This window comes from Symphalangus syndactylus, chromosome 9, assembly GCF_028878055.3.
Source record: "Symphalangus syndactylus isolate Jambi chromosome 9, NHGRI_mSymSyn1-v2.1_pri, whole genome shotgun sequence".
Taxonomy (NCBI): domain Eukaryota; kingdom Metazoa; phylum Chordata; class Mammalia; order Primates; family Hylobatidae; genus Symphalangus; species Symphalangus syndactylus.
Window position 1 is genome coordinate 56,477,222 of NC_072431.2, and position 23,232 is coordinate 56,500,453.

At 43.2% G+C, this 23,232-nt stretch overlaps 1 protein-coding gene across 3 annotated transcripts in view; it reads left to right on the top strand.

The window, feature by feature from the left end:
* Positions 1-10,602: 10,602 nt before the first annotated feature.
* Positions 10,603-23,232, top strand: part of LMTK2 (lemur tyrosine kinase 2) — a 100,633-nt gene continuing 88,003 nt past the window's right edge. For 2 of the 3 annotated variants that reach the window (XM_055292290.2, XM_063646116.1), the window contains exon 1: positions 10,603-11,025. In XM_055292290.2, coding sequence (XP_055148265.1) covers positions 10,926-11,025 — 100 coding nt within the window. In that variant the 5' untranslated portion in view covers positions 10,603-10,925. The remainder of the gene's footprint in view (positions 11,026-23,232) is intronic. The other variant, XM_055292291.2, reaches the window with a different exon arrangement.

The window sequence follows — 23,232 nt, forward strand, 5'->3', positions numbered from 1 at the left end:
CAATCCTTTCACTTCAGCCTCCTGAGAAGCTAGGATTACATTTGCATGCTACCACACCTAGCTAATTTAAACAATTTTTGTAGAGATGGAGCCTCACTGTGTTGCCCAGGCTGGTCTCAAACTCTGGACTCAAGTGATCCTCCTGCCTTGGCCTCCCAGATCCCTGGGAGTACAGGTGTGAGTCACTGTACTGGTCATCAGCAAAATAGGATTATGTCTGTCATTTTGCTATGTATTTTCTATATGTCTTATGTGCTTTTTACTCCTCTATTCCTCCGTTACTGCCCACTTTTGTGTAAAGTAGATATTTTCTAGTGTACAATTTTAATTCACTTGTCACTTGTTTTTAAATATATTTTTCGAGTTTTCTTAGTGGTTGCCCTAGAGATTACAATTAACATAATACCCTAAAACAAGCTAGATACGATTAATACCAGCTTAATTTCAATAGTATTTAAAACTTTGCTCCAGTATAGCTCTCTTCCCACATCCATCTTTTGTGCTATTATTGTCATACAAATTACATCTTTATACATTATAAGTCCCTCTGCTAGTTTTATAATTGTTGTTTTATGTAGTAGCCTTTTAAATCAGATAGGAGAAAAGAGAGTTATAAACAAAAATACATTTATATTTATATTCTTATATTTAGTTATATAGTTTCCTTCTCCTGGTGTTTTTTATTTCTTTATGTGAATTTAAGTTTCTGAATAGTGACGTTTTATTTCTGTTTAAAGGACTCCCTTTAGTATCTCTTGTAGTAAACATTGTTAGCAACAATTTCACTCTGTTTTTGTGTATTTGGAAATGTCTTGATATTCGTTTTATTTTTGAAGCTTTACTGGACATATAATTCTTGTTCGACAGTCTTTGCCTTTCAGCTCTTTAACATGTCAGCACTTTGAATTCGTTGTCCCACAACCTTCTGGCCTCCATGGTTTCTGATGAAAAGTCAGCTGTTAATCTCATTGTGGAACTTCTATATATAATGAGGTCTTTTTCATGTTGCTTTCTAGATTCTCTCTTTGTCTTTGAACAGTTGACTACGATGTTCTCAGATGTGGATTTCTTTAAGTTTATCCTACTTGGAGTTATTTGAGCTTCTTGGATGTGTAGCCTAACACTTATCATGACATCTGGGAGATTTTCAGCCATTATTTCTTCAAATGTACATATTTTTTCCCTTTCTCTCTATCCTGTCCTTCAGGGAATCCCCCGCTTTATGTATTTTGGTATGCTCAATGGCATCCCACAGAGCTTTGAGGCTTTGTTATTTTTTTTCTTTTAAAATAAGCTTTTGATAGTTTCAGATTAATAGAAAGGTGTGAAGCTAGTACAGAGAATTCCTATATATCCCACACCCAATTTTTCCTGTTATTACTTTACATTAATGTGGTATATTTGTTATCATTAATGAATTGCTATTGAGATATTATTCCAACTAAAGCCCATATCTTACTCAGATTTCCTTAGTTTTCACCTAATGTCATTTTTCTGTTCCAAGATCTTATTTTGGATACCACATTATATTTAGTTATCATATCTCCTTAGACTCCTCTTGGCCATGACAATTTCTCAGACTTTCTTTGTTTTTCATGACCCTGACATTAAAAAAATGTTTTTTAAATAACCAAATACTTGCAACAAATGACCTTGACATTTTTGAAGACTACTGGTCATGTATTTTGTAGAATGTCCCTTAATTGGGATTTGTCTGATTGGACTAAAGTTATACATTGAGGATGAAGACCACAGTTCATAACATCATATCAAAAATACATAGCATCAACATGACTTAACATTGTTGATGCAGACCTTGATCATCTACCTGAGGTAGAGTTTGTCAGGTTTCTCTACACTTTGGTAAAGCTACTCCAACCACCCCCACACTATACTTTGTTCATTTTTATTTATTTGGTTTTCCTTCTACTCCTCAGACTGGATGATCTCAATTTACCTATTTTCAAGTTCATTGATGCTTTTTTCTGTCAGCTCAAATCTGCTATTGAGTCCTTCTAGTGAGTTTTAAATATAAGTTATTGTACTTTTCAACTCCAGAATTTTTATTTGGTTCTTTTTAAAGTAACTGCTATCTCTTTGTCAATATTCTCCTTTTTTAAGTAGTTGTGTGCACAGGTAATGAACTCCCTTTTTTGAAGTACAATTCAATAGTTTTAAACAGATTTACAGACAAAATTTTAGAACATTTTCATCATCCCCCAAAGAAATTCCATACCCATTAGCAGTCATTCCTCATTTCTTCCCCACCCTGTCAGCCCTAGGCAATCACTAATCTATACCCTTCCATCTTCAGCCTCTGGCAAACACTAACTTACTTTCTGTTTGTATGGATTTGCCTATGCTAGACATTTCATAAAAATTGAACCATACAATATTTGGTCTTTTCTAACTGGCTTTGTTCACTAAGCATTATATAGTTAAAGTTTACCCATGTAGTAGCACATATCAATACATCATTCCCTTTTTTGTTGGCGACTAATATTCCATTTTAAGGATATACCATATTTTGCTAATCCATTCATCAGTTGATGGACATCTGGGTTATTTATACCTTAGGACTATTATAAATAATTCTGCTATGAACATTTGTGGAAAAGGTTTTATATAGACGTACATCTTCAATACTATTAGGTATATACCATTAATAGAACTGCTGGGTAATATTGTACCTCTGTGTTTAACATTTTAAGGAACTACTAGGCTCTTTTCCAAAGCAGCAATACCATTTTACCTTCTCATTTGTAATGAATGAGAGTTCCAACTTTTCTACATTCTCACCAGTCTTGTGTCTCATATTTTAAAAATTAGACCTGTCTTTTTATAAACTAAAACCATCCTATTGTGCATGAAGTGGCATTGATTTGCATTTCCCTGATGCCTAATGATGTTGAGCATCTTTTCATTTGTTTATTGTTTATCTGTATATCTTCTTTGAAGAAATGTGTATTCATACCCTTTTGCCTAGTTCTTAATTGGGCCGACCAGGTGCTGTGGTTCATGCCTGTAATCCTGGCACTTTGGGAGGCTGAGGGGGGTGGATCATTTGAGGTCAGGGGTTCAAGACCAGACTGGCCAACATGGCGAAACGCTGTCTCTACCAAAAATACAAAAATTAGCTGAGCATTGTGGCACATGCCTGTAGTCTCAGCTACTCGGGAGGCTGAGGCAGGAGAATCACTTGAACCCAGAAGGCAGAGGTTGCAGTGAGCCAAGACTGCACCACTGCACTCCAGCCTGGGTGACAAAGTGAGACTCTGTCTCAAAAAAAAATTGGGCTATTTGTCTTCTTGTCATTGAGTTGTTAAGAGTTCTTTTTGTTCTTTTTTTTTATTTTTGGTGTTTCGTTTGGGAGATATTTTGTTTGTTTTCTTACTTTTTATTTATTTTATTTTTTGAGATAGGGTTTCTCTATTTGCCCAGGCTGGTCTTGAACTCTCAGGCTCAAGCAATCCTCCTGCCTCAGCCTCCCAAGTAGCTGGAATTACAGGCATGTGCTACTGTGCCCAACTTGTAAGAGTTCTTTTTGTATTCTAGATGCAAGTATCTTATCATATATATTGATTTCACATATTTTCTTTCACTTTGTGGGTTATCTTTTTACTTTCTTGGTTGTGCTTTTTGAATCACAAAAGTTTTAAATTTTGAAGCCAAATTTATCTATTTTTCTTTGTTTGCTTGTGCTTACAGTATCCTATCTCTGAAACAAACCTAATCCAAAGTAATAAGGATCTATGCCTACATTTTCTTGTAAGATTTTCATAGTTTTAGCTTTTGCATTAGGTTCTTGATCTATTTTTAGTTAATTTTTGTATGTGACATTAGGTAGGGGCCTATCATCGTCATTCTTTAGCATGTGGATATCCACTGTCTCATAGCATTTGTTAAGAAACTATTCTTTTCCATTGAATTGTCCTCCTCGTTGAAAATCAATTGACTGTCCATCTTAAGATTTATTTGTAGACCCCTAATTCTATTGTTTGATGTATATATGTCAGTGCCACACTGTTTTGATTACTATAGTTTTGGAATATATTTTGAAGTCAGAAAATGTGAATACTCCAACTTTGTCTCCTGAGCCCTGCCTAAGATTGTTTTGACTATTCTGGGGCCCTTAAATTTCCATATGAATCTTAGGATCAGCTTCTCGATTTCTGAAAAGAATCTAGATGGAATGGATGGGAACCACATTAGATCTATAGATCAATTTGGAGAGTATTGCCTTAACAATATTGTCTTTTGATCCAGGAACATGGGATGTCTTTCCATTTATTGAGGTCTTCTTTATTGTTTTTCAATCAACCTTTAATTCTTTAGACATAGTTATAATAATAATTATTTAATTATAATAATTATAATTTAAAGTCTTTGTCTATTAAGCCCAACTTCTCGGCATCTGATATGGTTTGGCTCTGTGTCCCCACTCAAATCTCATCTTGAATTGTACTTCCCATGTGTTGTGGGAGGGACCTGGTGGGGGTGGTTTCCCTCATACTGTTCTTGTGGTAGTGAATAAGTCTCACAAGATCCAATGGTTTTAGCAGGGGGTTCTGCTTTTGTGTCTTCCTCATTCCCTCTTTGCCTGCTGCCATCCATGTAAGACAGCACTTGCTCCTCCTTGCCTTCTGCCATGATTATGAGGCTTCCCCAGCCACACGGAACTGCAAGTCCAATTAAATATCTTTCTTTTTTCTTTTTCTTTTTTTTTTTTTGAGACGGATTATTGCTCTGTCACCCAGGCTGGAGTGCAGTGGTGCCATCTCGGCTCACTGCAAGCTCTGCCTCCTGGGTTCATGCCATTCTCTCACCTCAGCCTCCCGAGTAGCTGGGACTACAGGCGCCTGCCACCACACCTGGCTAATTTTGTTTTTGTATTTTTAGTAGAGACGGGGTTTCACTGTGTTAGCCAGGATGGTCTCCTTGATCTCCTGACCTCGTGATCCACCTGCCTTGGCCTCCCAAAGGCCTGGGATTACAGGCATGACCACTGTGCCCAGCCATTAAATCTCTTTCTTTTGTAAATTGCCCAGTCTCGGCAAGTATGTCTTTATGAGCAGCATGAAAATGGACTAATACAGAATCCTCAGGGAAAGTTTTTGTTGTCTAATTTTTCATCCTGTGTATGAAGCATATTTTCTTGTTTCTTTTTCTGTCCTGTAACCATTTTTCGAAAACTGGACATTTAAAATTGCATAATGTGGAAACTCTGGAAATCAGTTTTCCCTGATATTCCCCTTCCCCGGGGTTTGCATTGTTGTTGTTGTTTGTTATTGCTGCTGCTGCCATCATTCATTTTTAAAGGGATTTTCCTGGTCTAATTCTGTATTTTGAAAAATCTGTGAATGGCCATGAAAGTCTCTGTTTAGTTAGCTTTGTGGTCAGCTAATGACTACAGAGATTTCCTTAAATTCTTTTTTTTTTTTTTTTTTGATATAGAGTTTTGCTCTTGTCACCCAGGCTGGAGTGCAATGGTGTGATCTCGGCTTACTGCACCCTCTGCCTCCTGGGTCCAAGTGATTCTCCTGCCTTAGCCTCCCAAGTAGCTGGGATTACAGGTGCGTGCCACCATGCCCAGCTAATTTTTGTATTTTTAGTAGAGACAGGGTTTCACTATGTTGGCCAGGCTGGTCTCAAACTCCTGACCTCAGGCGATCCGCCCACCTTGGCCTCCCAAAGTGCTGGGATTACAGGTGTGTGCCACTGCGCCTGGCCTCCTTAAATTATTTGAGCCAATATGTCTCCCTGGTTTTGCTAAAGGTCTCTGTATGTGTGTTGGAGCATGCATCTGATGCTCTGGCCATTTAAAATTCTGCCTCAATCCTCACTTTCTGCTTGCATAGCCTCATGATGAACTAGGAATGAGAAACGAGGGCCTTCTCATGTATTTCCTGGCCATGTTCATAGCCTTGTACATGCACCTGGCTTTCCAGATTTCCAATAATATGGTGGATCTTTTCAAAGCTCCCACTGACATATTATTCCCTAGATTTTTCTTTTAAGTTTCTCATCAGCCAACTGGTATCACTGGCTCAGGCAATTGCAATGTTAAACAGTTGTCACTGATTATTTTCAACAAACAGGATAGGACTATTTGCACTGAGGCATTTATCAAATGAAAAAAGCCCTGAAAATAGTGCCTTTCTAAGGAGCTGCCAGACAGGTCAGATAGTCACAGTTCTTTGGGGATACAGGTTTTGGGGGAGCTCCAAACCTATTCTGCCCCCTCTGGTAGCTGCTAGGCTGCTTATTTTCACAGTTCCCATGGTGGTGAAGCTGCTGGTTTTCAAGGCTATCACAGAGGTGGGGAGAGAAGAATGGAAATAGGGCAAGTAAAAATTTCATGAAGCTCATTGTTCTTATGAGATTTGGCCATTTTTCTTTTCTTTATTTTAAGGGACAGGGTTTCACTATGTAGCACAGGCTGGAGTGCAGTGGTGCAATCACAGTTCACTGCAGCCTCAAATTTCTGGGCCAAAGCAATCCTCCCATCTCAGCCTGCCAACGTGCTGGGACTACAGGCATGGGCCACTGTGCCTGGCTAATTATTTATTTTTAGTAGAGATGGGGGTCTCACTATGTTGCTTAGGCTGCTCGCAAACTCCCAGGCTCAGGTGATCCTCTTACCTCAGCCTCCCAAAGTGTTGGTATTACAGGCATGAGCCACCACACCTGGCCTCAGCCATTTTTCTTTAACAAATTGACTCATGATATTGCAAACCTTTGGCGAATTCCTAGAGTTCTGAAGAAGTTTATGTGGACAATTTTGCTAGTGTTCTTCTTGCCTTCCGTTCTTCAAGTATCAGTCCATTCTTGCATTGCTATAAGGAATACCTAAGATTGGGTAATGTATAAAGAAAAGAGGTTTAATTGGCATATGGTTCTGCAAGTAGTACAGGAAACATGATGCTAGAATCTGCTTGGCTTCTGAAAAGGCTTCAGAAAACTTACTATGATGGCAGTAGGCAAAGGAGGAGCGAGGCATCTCACAAGGTGGGAACAGTAGAGAGAGAGAGAGAGAGAGGGAGGAGGTGCTACACGCTTTTTAAACAACTAGATCTCATCAAAGCTCACTCACCATCACAAGAACAGCACCAAGAGGATGGTGCTGAACCATTCATGAGAACCCTCTCCCATGATCTGATCACCTCCTACCAGGCCCCACCTCCTACCAGGCCGCACCTCCCAAACTGTGGATTACATCTCCACACGAGACTGGGTGGGGACACAAACCCAAATCGTATCAAAATGCTTCCCTCATGACCTTTGTTTTTAAAATAATTTGTTTAATTATACATTTATATAATTTATTTATTTATTTTTGAGATGGAGTCTCGCTCTGTTGCCCAGGCTGGAGTGCAATGGCATAATCTCAGCTCACTGCAACCTCCGCCTCCTGGGTTCAAGTGATTCTCCTGCCCCTGCCTCCTGAGTAGCCAGGATTACAGGCGCCCGCCACCATGTCCGGTTAATTTTTGGATTCTTAGTAGAAATGGGGTTTCACCATCTTGGCCTGGCTGGCCTTGAACTCCTGACCTCAAGTGATCCACCCGTCTAGGCCTTCCAAAGTGCTGGGATTACAGGCGTGAGCCACTGCCTATAACTTAAATTTTAACAATGGCCGTGTTGAACAACCAGTGTGCAAAATTCCTGAACATTTAACAATTGGCTTTCATGAGTTGGCACCAGCAGCTCCAGGACCCCACCAACAGGCCTCCTGGGTGCCCCATTTGATCCAGCTGAGCTCTGTGAACCTTTAGAGTATCTGCTAGGTGCCAGAACTCCAGAAGTGCTCATCCAATACTAAGCTGACTCCACACCCTTCAGCATCCAGGCCTCAGCCAGAGCTTGCTGGCAGGACAGACACTGGCAGGAGGGTCTTCCAAGCGATGGCTTGGCATGAGGGAAAACTTGAAAGAGGCTTGGCATGAAGGAAAACTTGCAAGAATGGCTGTAAAGGGCTGGGCATGGTGGCTCATGCCTGTAATCCCAACACTTTGAGAGGCCAAAGTGGGCAGACCACTTGAGGTCAGAAGTTCGAGACCAGCCTGGCCAACATAGTGAAACCCCGTCTCTCCTAAAAATACAAAAATTAGCCAGGTGTGGTGGCGGGCGCCTGTAACCCCAGCTACTCAGGAGGCAGAGGCAGGAGAATCACTTGAGCCTGGGAGGCAGAGGTTGCAGTGAGCCAAGATCACACCACTGCACTCCAGCCTGGGTGACAGAGTGAGACCCTGTTTCAAAAAAGAAAAAAAAAAAAAAAAAAGAATGGCTGTAAAACACTGAAAGATATTGCTTCTAATCTTAGGCATCGATTTCCAAATTGTGCGAAAAGCTGTTTTCTGACTTCTAGGTGAAACTAAACAAAGCCAACAGGTTTTTGTTTAATAACATCTCTAACTGGAAGTCTTCAAGTATTGAGTAAAGGCATACACGGTGAGGTGGGTGGTGGGGCAAAGGTTGCCTTTAGACATCCTCTGGGGGATGTGTACTGTAACCCCTGTTCTGTGAAAGAGGAAAAGAAGTTTGTTTGTTTGTTTGTTTTAACTTTTGGGCTCGCCCAAATAATAGCAAAATCTACTTTGGGATTGTGGTCCAATGTGCTGTTGGAGTGCACTTTAGTTGTAAATAACCACTACCAGGATTATCAGGCAAGGCCTTCCTTAGGCCAGCACTGCGGCAGGCAGTCACGAGTCTCCTCGCAGTACACAGCATGGGTGTCCCTGGCTTCTCTGAACTCAAAGTGAGAAGCTTCCTGATAGAAGTAGAAGTATAGGCTGGGCGCGGTGGCTCATGCCTGTAACCCCAGCACTTTGGGAGGCCGAAGAGGGCAGATCATGAGGTCAAGAGATTGAGACCATCCTGGCCAACACGGTGAAATCCCGTCTCTACTAAAAATACAAAAATTAGCTGGGTGTGGTGGCGCGCACCTGTAGTCTCAGCTACTCGGGAGGCTGAGGCAGGAGAATCGCTTGAACCCTGGAGATGGAGTTTGCAGTGAGCTGAGATCGCGCCACTGCATTCTAGCCTGGTGACAGAGCAAGACTCTGTCTCAAAAAAAAAAAAGAAGAAGTAGAAGTACAACAGGGTGATTATGTCTCTTTCCTAGACCATTGCCTTCCTTACGAATTCCGCATATCATCAGCAGAAAGCCGTGAACCTCTTTTTTTTATGAGAGAGTCTCGCTGTGTCACCCAGGCTGAAGTGCAGCGGTGTGATCTCAGCTCACTGCAACCTCTGCCTCCTGGGTTCGAGCAATTCTCCTGCCTCAGGCTCCCAAGCAGCTGGGATTACAGGCATGCGCCACCATGCCCGGCTAATATTTTTTGTATTTTTAGTAGAGATGGGGTGTGACCATGTTGGCCAGGCTGGTCTCGAACTCCTGGCCTGAAGTGATTCACCCACCTTGGCCTGCTAAAGTGCTGAGATTACAGGCGTGAGCCACCGTGCCTGGCCAAGCCATGGACTTTTAAATTCAATGTTTCTCGTTCCAGCTATTTGTCTCCTTAGATATTTATTGGCTTGCCTCTATCATCCAACAAATATTCCCTGGGCATCATCTGTGTGTCCAGTGCTGTGTTAACATCATCAACAGCCGGCATTTAGGATGGACATTTGGGGAGTTTGGAGAATTGGGGAGGTTACCCTGTTGCCAGGTGGCAAAGTCTCATCTGATAAGATTGAAATCAGCTCCTCTCATGCACACACTGAACCAAAGCGCCTCTCCAGTAAAGCTTGGCATTTTCCCAACCCTCATGCCTCTGACCACTATATTTACTTGTGTCTGGAGAGTGCTTTCTCTATCCTCTCTGAAGGACTGTGTTCTCACCTCACCTCTTGGTGGGGAGAAGGTCACCGCTGCTCTGCCCTGGTGCAGGGACCAGGGCCATGCACCACTGCTTTAGAGAACACCTGCTCTGACCCAGGTCCTGCACCAGGGATTTCCCACCAGCTGAATCAGACACAGTTGCTGTCCTCAGGGAGCTTACAGTCACGGGTCAATAGGACACTGCAGCTGGGATAGCAGTCCATACAGGGCCAGGGCGGGGCACTAAGGAGATGACAGTCATTTCTCTTAGAGAGTCATGGATGAAGTCATATGCCAGGTGAGTCTCGACAGATGAAAGGAAGAGTGTCTGCCAGATGGACAAGAGGCAACAGCTTGAGCTCAGGAGGTGAGTCAGTGGGTGATGCCGAGAGAGGCATTCTCTTCTTGATCAATTCAAGTGAAAAGCCCAAAGCTGTTTGATGGCTGAGAGGATGTGTAGGTCAACTTAAGGAGAAGAGCCTAAAACAGCTCTGACAAGTAAAAAAAAAAAAGGCAGAAGACAAGACAGGCCTATTTTTGCATGTTATAAAACACCGAGAAAAAAATATCAGGATGATTGTCATGGTCTTCTTTACATTTTCCTGTATTTTTCAATTTAAAATAATTGTTGGTGTTACCTGCTGCCCACGCACTCCTCCGTCTGCAGGGGGCGCACCGGCCGCCACCGCTCACTCCTTCAGGATGATGGGCGGGGCCTCCTGGGCTGGTGCGGACTGACGAGTGGCTGGCCGCCCTGTCCATCACGACGTCCCGCCCCCGCGCTACGTCACATGACGCAGCCCATCATGGCGGCGGGAGCGCGGCTGCCAGGGCCTGCCGCTCCGCAGGGCTGCTGCCGTTGCTGCTGTTGAGAGGCGGCGGCGGCGGCGCAGGCGGGCGGGAAGGATGGTGTTTCTGCGACTGGAGCGGCAGGTGCGGACCGGGAGCCGGACCGAGGTTTGGCAGAAGCAACGTGTGCTCGGGAGCAGCCGGCGCGGGTGCCGCTGAGGCAGCGGAGGGAGGCAGGACCGACTGACGGGCGAACGGACGGACGGACGGAAGGCGACTCGAGAGCCGGCCCCGGAGCCGCGCCGTGGGCGAGATGCCGGGGCCGCCGGCGTTGCGGCGGAGGCTGCTGCTGCTGCTGGTCCCCCTGATCGCCGGCAGTGCTGGGGCCGCGCCACTTCCGCAAACAGGTGCAGGTGAGCGGGCCCGCGGCGGGGACTGGGCTGCGGGGTCTTCGGCGTGTAGGGGACGGGGCGGCAGGGCTGGGCCGGCCTCGGCGCCGAGGGATCGGAGGGCCTGCCGGGGGCGGGAAGGGAGGCGAGTGATTAGGGAGATTTCTGCCGCAGGGGCGTGGGATGGGGGGGGCGGGGGCGAGGCGACGTCGTTGGGGCTGGGGAGGGCGGCGGGCGAGGTGGCAGCCACCGACCCCTCCCGGGATAGGCTGCGGTACCGGCCCTGGACCTGTTGCCTTAAGATCCTCAGCTTATATCGCTTCCTGGCAGTTCAGCTTCCCTTTCCAGATGTCACCTGCCTGTTGTGCTTTTTTCTCGCATCTCATAAGAACCGTTTCTTAGCCCTAATCATACTTAAATGCAAATGACTTGGCGAGCTGTGCGGAGTTTGTTTCGCTCCCTGCAACTTATTCTGAAGTTGTAAATTGATTTTAGACGCTGTGCTTTTTATTCGGAATGTATCTCCGGGGATGAGAAGGAAACAACTATAAATATTTCTATTTTAGGAAGCCAGTGATTAGAGTAGCAGGCGTTGAATAACTATTGACAAACTGGCTTAAGGGTGATGGAAGTTTCTATTTTAGCTAACGTCAGTGTATGATTTTCTTCCCCCCCCACCCATTTTCTCACCATCGTTTTTATTTGGGGTTTATTTTCCTAAGTAAAACTTCAACCCAAGAAAACATTCCAAGTTGGGTCATTTTTCTAAAAAGGAAAAAAAATCTAGGCTAACTTGGCATTATTGCCTGCCGCCATTACCTTTGAAATGGGGAAAGATTGAAATTTCATACATTTATAGAATGTTAGAAGAGACCTTAAAGAAAATTTAGATTAATTTCTTCGTTACGTAGTAAGAGATACTGGGGATGTTGGGTCGAATGACCTACCCAAGGTGACACAGCTTCATTGTAGGCAGAGCCCCAAACCCAGGTCTTAGATATCCCTAGTTGTATGATGTTTTTTTTTAAGTCTTGTAACTGTTTTGGAATACTCTTGAGGTCAAGAGTTATTTTGGAATAATGTTAATTGGGTACAGAATGTGGATGTACTGTCTCCAGTAAAGACATATTTTTCAAACAAATCTACGATGAAAGCTACATGTAATTGCTTCCAGAGCTACATCAGGGTTTGTCATTGAGTGCCCTTTAGTTGAACGTTAAATGTCCTCATTGTACCGTATAATGTAGCACTAAATTTCTGTTACTGCCTTAGATCAAATACTTGTGAGGTGAATTCTGTTTTCTGATCTGATAGATAAGAAGAGTAAATGTTATCAGATATGTATAGGCAACCCCGGTAAGAGTCACAGAAAGTACCTGGGAAATAATGAAAGATTGTGTGGAAGGATGGTGATGTTGATATTTAAAGATACTGATATTGAAAGTTGGCACTAATGTAGGGTAGTAGGTAAAGAGTATTTATATGTTGGGGATTCAAGAAGTTTCCAGATGACTTTACACTTAATTGGATTTTTATATATTTTGAAGTATCGATTCTTTATAGGAACCTATGTCTGCCTGTACACTTTTTTTTTTTTTTTTTTTTTTGAGACAGAGTCTTGCTCTGTCACCCAGGCTGGAGTGCATCGTCGGCGCGATATCGGCTGACTGCAACCCCCACCTCCCGGGTTCAAGCAATTCTCTGCCTCAGCCTCCTGTGTAGCTGGGACTACAGGCCCCTGCCACCATGCCCGGCTAATTTTTGTATTTTTAGTAGAGACAGGTTTCATCATCTTGGCCAGGCTGGTCTTGAACTCCTGACCTCGTGATTCACCCGTCTCGGCCTCCCAAAGTGCTGGGATTACAGGCGTGAGCCACCGCTCCTGGCCACCTGTACACTTCTTACAGGGTTTTTATTCCATTCTTTTACAATTTTATGGTGTCATGAATTATAAGAAACAGTTTTGTTGGGGTGTTGTAGAACAAAGCAATCAGAAAAGTTAATCTGTAAATAGAGATATCAAATCTTGACATACATAAAGCATAGGAAATATTTGGTAATTTGTAGCAGCTTTTGCTACAAATTTTCCTTTCATATTCTGATCTTTGTAGGATAGGTGTATATGCTTTGATGTGTTGCATATGAATAATGGGTACCTAGGGTTAAAGTCTGGAAAAGATGGTCAGGCCGGGAGCAGTGGATCATGCCTATAATCTCAGCACTTTGGGAGGCCCAGGTGGGTGGATTGCTTGAGGTCAGGAGTTTGAGACCAGCCTGACCAACATGGTGAAACTCCCTCTCTACTAAAAATACAAAAATTAGCCGTGCTTGGTGGTGGGAGCCTGTAATCCCAACTATTTGGGAGGCTGAGGCAGGAAAATTGCTTGTACCCAGGGAGCGGAGCTTACAGTGAGCCGAGATTGTGCCACTGCATCATAGCCTGGGCAACAGAGTGAGACTCCGTCTCAAAAAAAGAAAGAAAGAAAGATGCACAATCAGATGTAGATTGAGGGGCTTGTCTCTCCCTCCAAAAGAGTTTATTGATCCTCGTTAACTGAGGTGGGTTCTTGACCAAGATATATTAGACCAAGATTTAAAAAAAAAACCTTTGAGCTAATCCTGACTAGTGAGCTTGCTGGTTAAAAAAGAGGAATCCTGCTTGACCATGTATGGTAGATAAAAGAGCAGTTACACGCCAAAAACATAGCTAAAGCTTCTGGTGATCCAGGAACCTGCACTCCTTGTGATGATAGAGCTAGACACTTTCAAATAAGGATAGACCCATTTCATAGAGTCTTTCGCCTCCTTGTTCTTCTTTCTGCTTGAAGCCTGATCAGCCTATCCAGTTTAATGGTGCCTTAGAGAAAGCATGCAGTTAACTGAAATTCAGCTTTTAAACTGAAGATCGTTTATCTATGATGTCTTCATCATCTAGATTCATTGCTGGGCTCAGAAGCTGAGAAAGATATTTTTTCAGTCATAATAACGCTATGTAAATATATAGATTGCACTTGCCCATCAGGCAAGAAGGCATTTCTTGGTTGAACTTTATTTTGGGCCTCTTCGTTGAGCTGGGATGCCCTTATGCCCCCCACCCCCACCCCGTCTAGGAGCCTCTTTTCCTGAGAATCTGTGTTTCTGTAAGGGCCCTTGTTGTTATGTAGACTAAGACTTGCTGGTCCTCTCTAGGAAGCTTTTATGTAAAGGGAGAAAGTTCACTGTTTTCACACCCAGTTAAATTGCCAAACTAAGATTACAGTTCAGTTCTTTTCCCCAGATGATAGTTATCAGATCATTCTGCTCTTAGAAAACATGGATGCGCCTTTTCCAAGATTCTCAGGATTCACATCATAAATGGGGACTAGAAATAAAGAAAGATCTTGTATATGTGAACGAATTTCTGTAAGCTCACACTTTCTTGTTAATATTAGGATAGTGGTGAGACAAGGAAACCCAGTTCTATTGTTCTGCAGCATATTAGGTCACAGAGTACAGAGGAAGCTTTTAGCAGCTCCAGATAAAGGACCTCACGGAAGCCTGTGAAGCCAGTGGGACTCAGCTACTGATTAAACGGCAGCTTGTGAAACCGAGCCTCTCGTTTTAGATTAAACAAACAGACTTGTATTTTGAAAAAGATTTCTAAAGTAAAGGAAATATTTTCTAAAGTATGAATTACTGTGTTTAACAGCCTCTGAGAAAATTATTTTCAGCAGGCTTTCTATGCAAATTATTTTAGGATTTATAGCTGTAAGTCTTGAAATTTGATTTTGGTTGGGATTGCTGTAATTACTTTTACTTGGTGATATTTTGGGGTTAACTAAATATGCTCATTTGAACAGTAATAGGAAGTCTGTCCAGCAGTTTTGTAGCTGATTAGCACTGAAGTCATCAAATCCTTACAGTTTTGCTGATAATCAGTGTGCTGAGTGTTCCTGCAAATTCTCTTAAAAATTTAGAGTCCTTGGGCCCTCTCTGGCCCCTGTGTATTGTGTCACTTAGATAACAGCTGTAGATATAATTTTAAAAAGACACTGTCATGTAAATAAGGGACGTCCAGGGTTCTGAAACAGTAAACAAATGAGTCCTCAAAAATGTTCTTGTAAATGGACATATAGAAATAATCCAACTTTTTCATTTAATTGAGAGTAAAATTCATGAACCAATCCTAGCTGGAACACAGTGTTGTAGGAAGAGCTTGGGCTTTGTAGTGAGATCTGAGTGTGAAGCCTTGGCTGCCACTGGAATAGCTTAAGGACCCTGGGTCAGTTACTCGACCTCTGGGTTTAGAACTCCATCATTAAAAAGGGTGGTGATGACAATATTTACCCAAAGGATTGTGGGGGGCACAGTGGTATACCCTCTCACACTAGATTGCTTCATTGTTTCAGATTTCTTTGTAAATTTGGTTATCATCAAATTGACTAATGGTAGGTGGTATGGCTTCAAAGCAGGAGCTCAAAGTGGTAGCTGCTTAACATGGCATGTCTAGAATTTACTGGATTTAAGAAATCTTTGTTGTTCAAAATAACTTTTTTATGGTGGATAGAGATGCTTTAGAGAGAAATCTGGTTTATTTAAGTCTAAGCTGGTATTGTTACTACTTGAAATTCGTAGTGTTGGAGAACTATGCTGGAAATTTTTAGGATCATCTGGGTTAGTCTGCTTTTATGTAATAAACCTGTTTTTAAAGTGGAAGATGACTAAAGCTCTTGCATGTGAACAGTTGCTGGTTTTAATTTATTTAAAGGAATCATGAGCACTTAAAAGTTTTTCTTGATCTTAAACACAATTGTGTATTGTCATGAGGCATCCCTGATTAACCCAGGTTGTAGTGGAACAAGCCCAGAGCTGATGCTTTCTCTTAGAAACCGGAGAGATGAATGTGAACTGACGTTTTTCTTTCTCCCTCTCATTTTTCCTTTTTTTAAGAGACAGGACCTTGCTCTGCTGCCCAGGCTAGAGTGCAGTGGTGCGATCGTAGCTCACTGCAACCTCCAACTCCTGGTCTCAAGAGATCCTCCCATTTCAGCCTCCCAAAGTGCTGGGGTTATAGGCATGAGTCACTGCACCAGGCAAGACTTGGTTTATCTGTAAAACGGGGAGAACAGTTACAGTCTTGTGAAGGTCCAAGCCTGTGTCATCTAGTACAATAGCCACTAGCTCCCTGTGGCTGCTTAAATGTAAATGTTTTAGAACGAAAGCTTCAGTTCTTCAGTGGCACTGGCCACCAATTAAGGGCTTGATAACTACAGGTGGCTGGTGGCTACAGCATTGGACAGCACAGAAGAGAACTTCCCATTATGGAAAAAGGTTCTGTGGGACAGTGCTGGTGTGAGGCGGGTACGGTGCCCAGTCCTTGATTAGGACACGTAAGGCCAGCTGGGGTTATAATTATGATCGTGATCCTGATTCTTTGTGAACTGCCAAATCTAGGCCCACTACAAGGGTGAGGGAAGTGAGAAGAGGGCTTTGAAAAAAGAAAAGACAAAATAGTTGTGGAGTTTTTGCTGGTGAAGAGATGAGAACTGAGGTAGCACAACCTCAGCTCCCCACTGCAGAACAGAAGAAAGAGACTTCAGGGAAAAACAGTCTTGCTCTGTCACCCAGGCTGGAGTGCAGTGGCGCAATCATAGCTCACTGTAGCCTCAAACTCCCGGGCTCAAGCAGTCCTCCTGCCTCAGCCTCCTGAGTAGGTGTGTGTCACCTACACACACTTACCTGTAGGTGTGTGACTACAGGTGTGTGCCACCATGCCCACTTTATTTTTTTGTAGAGATGGTGATATGGTTTGGCTGTTTCCTCACCCAGTTCTTATCTTGAATTGTAGTTCCGATAATCCCCATGTGTCGTGTGAGGGACCTGGTGGAAGATAGTTGAATTATGGGGGTGGTTACCCCCATGCTATTCTTGTGATAGTGAGTGAGTTCTCCCAAAATCTTATGGTTTTATAAGGGACTTTTCCCCCTTTGCTTGGCACTTCTCTCTCCTGCTGCCATGTGAAGAAGGACATATTTGCTTCCACTTTGCCGTGTTTGTAAGTTTCATGAGGCCTCCCCAGCCATGTGGAACTGTGAGTCAATTAAACCTCTTTCCTTGATAAATTACCCAGTCTTGAGTGGTTCTTTATAGCACTGTGAGAATGGACTAATACATTTGGGGTCTCACTGTGTTGCCCAGGCTGGTCTCAAATTCCTGGCCTCAAGTGATCCTCCTGCCTCAGTCTCCAAACGTGGTAGGATTATAGGTATGAGCCACCGCACCCAGCCCTTTCTCATTTAAAATCATGTGCTTTTATAGTCGACTAGCTGTGCTTTATTACTGTTTTAAAACTTTGTATTTACTAAAATGAGGGAAGGAATATTCTCGGAGGAGATGCTGGACAACCATCTCTGATCTAGAAAGACTGCTCCCTCTAGGGTTTTTAGATTCCATTATCAGCTTTTCTTTGAATCTTTGTATGAAGATACTGTTGCAGAAAACTGGGGAAGTATGGTAAAATTAACGTGTCTGCAGAGCAAAATATTGGATTGATGTCTTTTAAAATTGCAGCAAGTGGCTAATTTGGAGCCCTGCCTCGCCATTACAATTGTTTGTCACAAAGAGCAGGCATATCAGAAAAGTAACCTCATTATTAAATTTTTTTTTTTTTTTTTTGCAAAAGTTAGCTCAGTGCAGTGATTCCAAATCTCATTTATTGTATTGTGATTCAGGTGGGAAAAGTGAGCACTATTTATGCCGGATGTCTCAGATGCCCTCAGCCACAATGTTGATCAGTATCTTTCATTTTCTCTGCCTTTTTTTCCTTCCCCAACCACAAAAGAGTGACTCTGTACTCATCTGCCCACCTGGGCGTTTGGTAGGAGGGGGTGGTGGTGGTAAACCTTCTGTTTAATTTTTGACAATTTGGTAGGTTTTGCATTTTATTATATGTGTTTTTTTAAAGTTGTTTTTTTTTTTTTTAGAGACAGGGTCTTGTTCTGTCACTCAGGCTGGAATGCAGTGGTGCAGTCATATTCACTGCAGTCTCAACTTCTTGGGCTAAAACGATCCTCCCACCTCAGCCTCCTGAATAGCTGGGACTACAGGTGCACACCACCATGCCTGACTGAGGTAAAACATTTTTTTTTCTATAGAGATGGGATCTCACTATATTGCCCAGGCTGGTCTCAAACTCCTGGACTCAAGTGATCCTCCCGCCTCAGCCTCCCAAAGTGCTGGGATTACAGGCATAAGCCACTGCACCTGGGTAGTTTTAATATTTTAAAAGGCTTGAGTTACCATCAGGTCAAATTAGGTGTGCAGGACCATGTGCTATGGCTAAAGTAGCCCCTGGCTCCCTGCATCTGGTGAAGGGAGACCGTTGCATCGGGATGTCTGCTGCAGTGCATCTGTTGTTGTTCCTGCCTCCATCCTCCACAGCACTTTCTTCAGAGCTAACTTGATCTGCCTATCGCTTGCAAAATATTCCGTGCAAGTTCCTATCTTCTGGCTCTCCATATATTCTCCCTGTTTGCAGTTGCCTCTTTTCCTGCTTTTGTAAGTGCTGCCATCTTTTTATTTTTTAAAAACCTCTTTGCGGACCCACCTTCCCTACTGAGTTATTGATCCTGGCCCAGCCCTTAGAGATTCCTTCCCCTGGTGAACTTGAGAGTGTATACCTGTGGAGCAAGATGTTTCATGGGGTGCTAGATGAAAACATTGGAACTGATGTTTATTCTCATTTCATCCTCTTAAAAAGTTAACTTATGTGACGTTTTAAGGTATAGAATGTGTGGTACACTAACATTTTTTGATTTATAAGTGATATGGGATGGAAAGAACATAAAATGTACTGCCTGGGTACAGTGGCTCATGCCTGTAATCCCAGCATGGTGGGAGGTCGAGGTGGGTGGATCACATGAGGTCAGGAGTTCAAGACCAGCCTGGACAACATGGAGAAACCCCGTCTATACGAAAAATACAAAAATTAGCTGGATATGGTGGCACACTCCTAAAGTCCCAGCTACTAAGGAGGCTGAGGCAGGAGAATCGCTTGAACCCAGGAGGCGGAGGTTGCAGTGAGCCAAGATCATGCCATTGCACACCAGCCTGGGCGACAGAGCAAGACTCAAAGAAAGAGAGAAAGAAACAGAAGAAAGAAGACAGAAAGAGAGAAAGAAAGAGAAGGAAAAAAGAAAGAGGAAGGAAGGAAGGGAGGGAGAGAGGAGAGAGAAATTACTGCTGGCTGAAATCAAGAAAGGTTTGGTTTCGGGCTGGGTGCAGTGGCTCACGCCTGTAATCTCAGCACTTTGGGAGGCCGAGGCGGGCAGATCACGAGGTCAAGAGATTGAGACTATCCTGGCCAACATGGCGAAACCCCATCTCTACTAAAAAGTTAGCTGGGCGTGGTGGCGGGCACTTGTAGTCCCAGCTACTCAGGAGGCTAAGGTTGAACCTGGGAGGCGGAGGTTGCAGTTAGCTGAGATCGCACCACTGTGCCCAGGCCTGGTGGTGACAGAGCAAGACTCCATCTCAAAAAAAGCAGAAAAAGAAAGGTTTGGTTTCATCATACCAGTCTACTACTTGCACTTAACAAATACCAAATACTACTTTATATCTTCATATCATTGGTTTTTTGTTTGTTTGTTTAAGAGACAAAGTCTTGCTCTGTTGCCCAGGCTGGAGTGCAGAGGAACTGTTATGGCTTACTGCATCCCTGAACTCCTAGGCTCAAGCAGTCCTCCCACCTCAGCTCCTGAGTAGCTGGGACTATAGGCACATGCAACCATGCTTGGCCAATTTTTACTTTTTGTGGAGATGGTCTACAAAAGTAAAGTTGCCATGTTGCCTAGGCTGGTCTCAAACTCCTGGCCTCAAGCAGTCCTCTGGCCTCGGCCTCCCACGGTGTTGGGATTATAGGTGTCAGCCACAGTGTCCGGCCTACATCATTGTTTAAGTCCTGTCTCTTTACCTAGTTTGCAAGAACCGTGTCTTATGTCCTTGGGATAGCACATTTTTGGGATTGATGTTTGGATGGTATGTCACAGGTTGTAGATGCTCTGTCAGCATTTGTAACTGAGGATGATGAATATGATACTAGAGAACTAAGTTCTCCAAACCAGTACCCCAGTGTGTGTGTGTGTGCATGTGCGTGTGTGTTTGTGCACGTGTGTGTTTGTGTGCGTGTGTTTGTGTGTGTGTGAAGGAGAGGGTATCAGCTGGAGCCTCTCATTCTCTTGTGGACTTGACTTTCCATGCAGCCACAGACCTTCACCTGGAATGAGGCCATTTATAGTTTTTTTTTTTATTAAAACCTTTTTCTTTTAGAACAATTTTAGATTTACAGAAACATTGCAGAGATAGTAGAGTGTTCCTGTGTATCTTTTCCCCAGTCCCTGTTGTTAACATCCTACATTAATGTAGTACATTTGTCACAACTAAGGAACCAGTATTAATATATTGCTATTAAATAAGTCCACAGCTTATTCAGTTTCTTTAGCATTTCTCTAGTGTCTTCTTTTCTCTTCCAGGAAACCACATTACATTTAGTAGTTATGCCCCTTGGGCTCCCCCAGTCCATTCCTTGTTTAGAGTGACCTGGACACCTTTGAGGAGTACTGGTCAGATATTTTGTAGAATGTCCCTCAACTGGGATTTGTCTGATGTTTTTGTCACGGTTAGACTGGGGGTGTGGGTTTTTGGGAGGAAGACCACAGAGTTAAAGTGCCATTCTCATCATATCACATCAAGGGCATGTGCACACAACATGATCACCTGGCTGAGTAGTGTTTGTCGACTTTCACCCTGTAAAGTTACTCTGTCCTCCCCTCCCCATGGTGTATGAGTGCAGGGTCAACACTTAATGAGTGGCAAGCTATGCTCTACCTCTTTGCAAGGAAGTGTCTGTAGACATTCTTTGGAGTTCTGTTTAGAAGACTTGCCTATTCTCTTTTTTTCTTTTTTTCTTCCTCTTCCCCTTCCCTTTCCTTGACAGGTCTTGCTCTGTAGTCCAAACTGGAGTGCAGTAGCACAGTCATGACTCACTGCAGCCTTGAACTCCTGGGCCCAAGTGATCCTCTGTTTATTTCTTTATTCAAGCATTTACTTATGTCAGTGTGAATGCATGGATATTTATTTTATACTTCGAGTTGATTCCGCAGTGTTGTTTATTTGTTCTTACGTTGTTCCAGCTTCGGCCATCGGGAGCTCTTTCAGTTAGCTCCTGGGTGCCCCACTGACATATCCTCATTTTTTTTTTTTTAAGTATTTCCTTATTTTCTGGCATTTGAAGAAGCTACAGGTTCATCTTGTATATTCCCTGCCCCAGTCCTAGAATCAGCCTTTTCTTCAAGGAGCTCTGGTTCCCCTGATTGGAGAGTGATATGAGAAACCAAGATTTGGGCCAGGCGCAGTGGCTCATGCCTGTAATCCCAGCACTTTGGGAGGCCGAGGTGGGCGCATCACTTGAGGTCAGGAGTTCGAGACTAGCCTGACCAACATGGTGAAACCTCGTCTCTACTAACAATACAAAAATTAGCCAGGTGTGGTGGTGCACGCCTGTAATCCCAGCTACTCGGGAGGTTGAGGCAGGAGAATCACTTGAATCCCGGAGATGGAAGTTGCAATGAGCCGAGATCGGACCACTGCACTCCAGCCTGGGTGACAGAGTGAGACTGTGTCAAAAGAAAAAAAAAAAAAAAACAGAACAAGATCTGGGTGCTGGGTTTGCTCATTGCTTCTGGGCATTTTTAATAGATTTTTGATCCCCTGCTTCCTGTACCTAATCTTTGGGGTTGTGGGGAGGGGAGGAGAGAGCAACTTTGGGACCTCTTAGAGACAGATGAGCTGGAAGGACTCTGTCCATGTTTTCTCCCTGTCACTTAAACTATTAAATACCACCATAAACATTCTAAATACCATGTTTGTGGTACTAACTGCATTATACTAATATTGGCAGAATCTTATTTTTCTTTTTAGAGTAATAGATATATGAAAAATAGATTCGATTTACCTCCTCCAAGAGCAGCTTAATCTCTGAGAATATGAACGAAACCTCTTTGGCTTAAGAATTTAGTTAGAGAGGATTATTTTGGGGGGTCTTTCAGAGTTGGAATTGCTGAAAGGGATTATAGGCAACTCCTTGAACTGGTAAAAGTTCAGATGAAATTTCTACTGGCAAGTCTCTTGAAGAGCATGGGGCTGTAGACTTACTTTGATCTGTTTACTGAGCTTTGCTTTCCTTTGCTTTTTTTTTTTCTTTTTATTATGGAAAATTTCAAACATACAGAGAAGTAGAGTGAAGTGGTATAGTGGACCTTTGTGTTCCTGTCACCCAGCATCCACAGTATTTTCATTCATGGTTCATCTTGTTTCACCTTTACCCTTCCCTCTGCCTTGGCCTTTGTTGTATTGATGTAAATCTCAGTGACAGATCAGTGCAGCTGAAAATGCTTCAGGAAGAAGTAAGGGTGTTTTTATAAAACAGGATGGCTTGCATGAAGATCACCTAGGTATTTGTAGAAATGCAGATTTCGGCCGGGCACAGTGGCTCACGCCTGTAATCCCAGCACTTTGGGAGGCCGAGGCGGGCAGATCACAAGGTCAGGAGATCGAGACTGTCCTGGCTAACATGGTGAAACCCCATCGCTACTAAAAATACAAAAAATTAGCCAGGTGTGGTGGCGGGCGCCTGTAGTCCCAGCTATTCAGGAGGCTGAGGCAAGATAATCGCTTGAACCTGGGAGGCGGAGGTTGCAGTGCGCCAAGATAGTGCCACTGCACTCCCGCCTGGGCGACAGAGTGAGAATCCATCTCAAAAAAAAAAAAGAAATGCAGATTTCTGGGTCCCAAACTAAGCAACTGAATCAAAATGCTGAAGGCTGGGCTGGAACTTTGCATTTATAATAGTTTTCTGGTTATTTCTCCCCTCATCCCCTCACTGCCACAACACACATATTTTATCTTCTACTACATACAAAATAGTATCAGTTATTTACTGGAAATCTGTTGACTTGTGTAACTAGTGAGAATCAAGGAAAGGAGGAAAACATTCCATTTAATTAAAAACTTGAGATTTTAAAATGAATGCCAACACCTGAAATCTGAAGAGCTCACTCATCCTGAGCACCACGTGTAAATATCTTCCTGTGAATACATATGCCATCACCACAGAGGAATTCAAGCACTCCAGGGCAGAACACAGCTAAAGCTTGAAATAAGTATTTTTTTATTTTTTAAAAAACTTCACTCTTT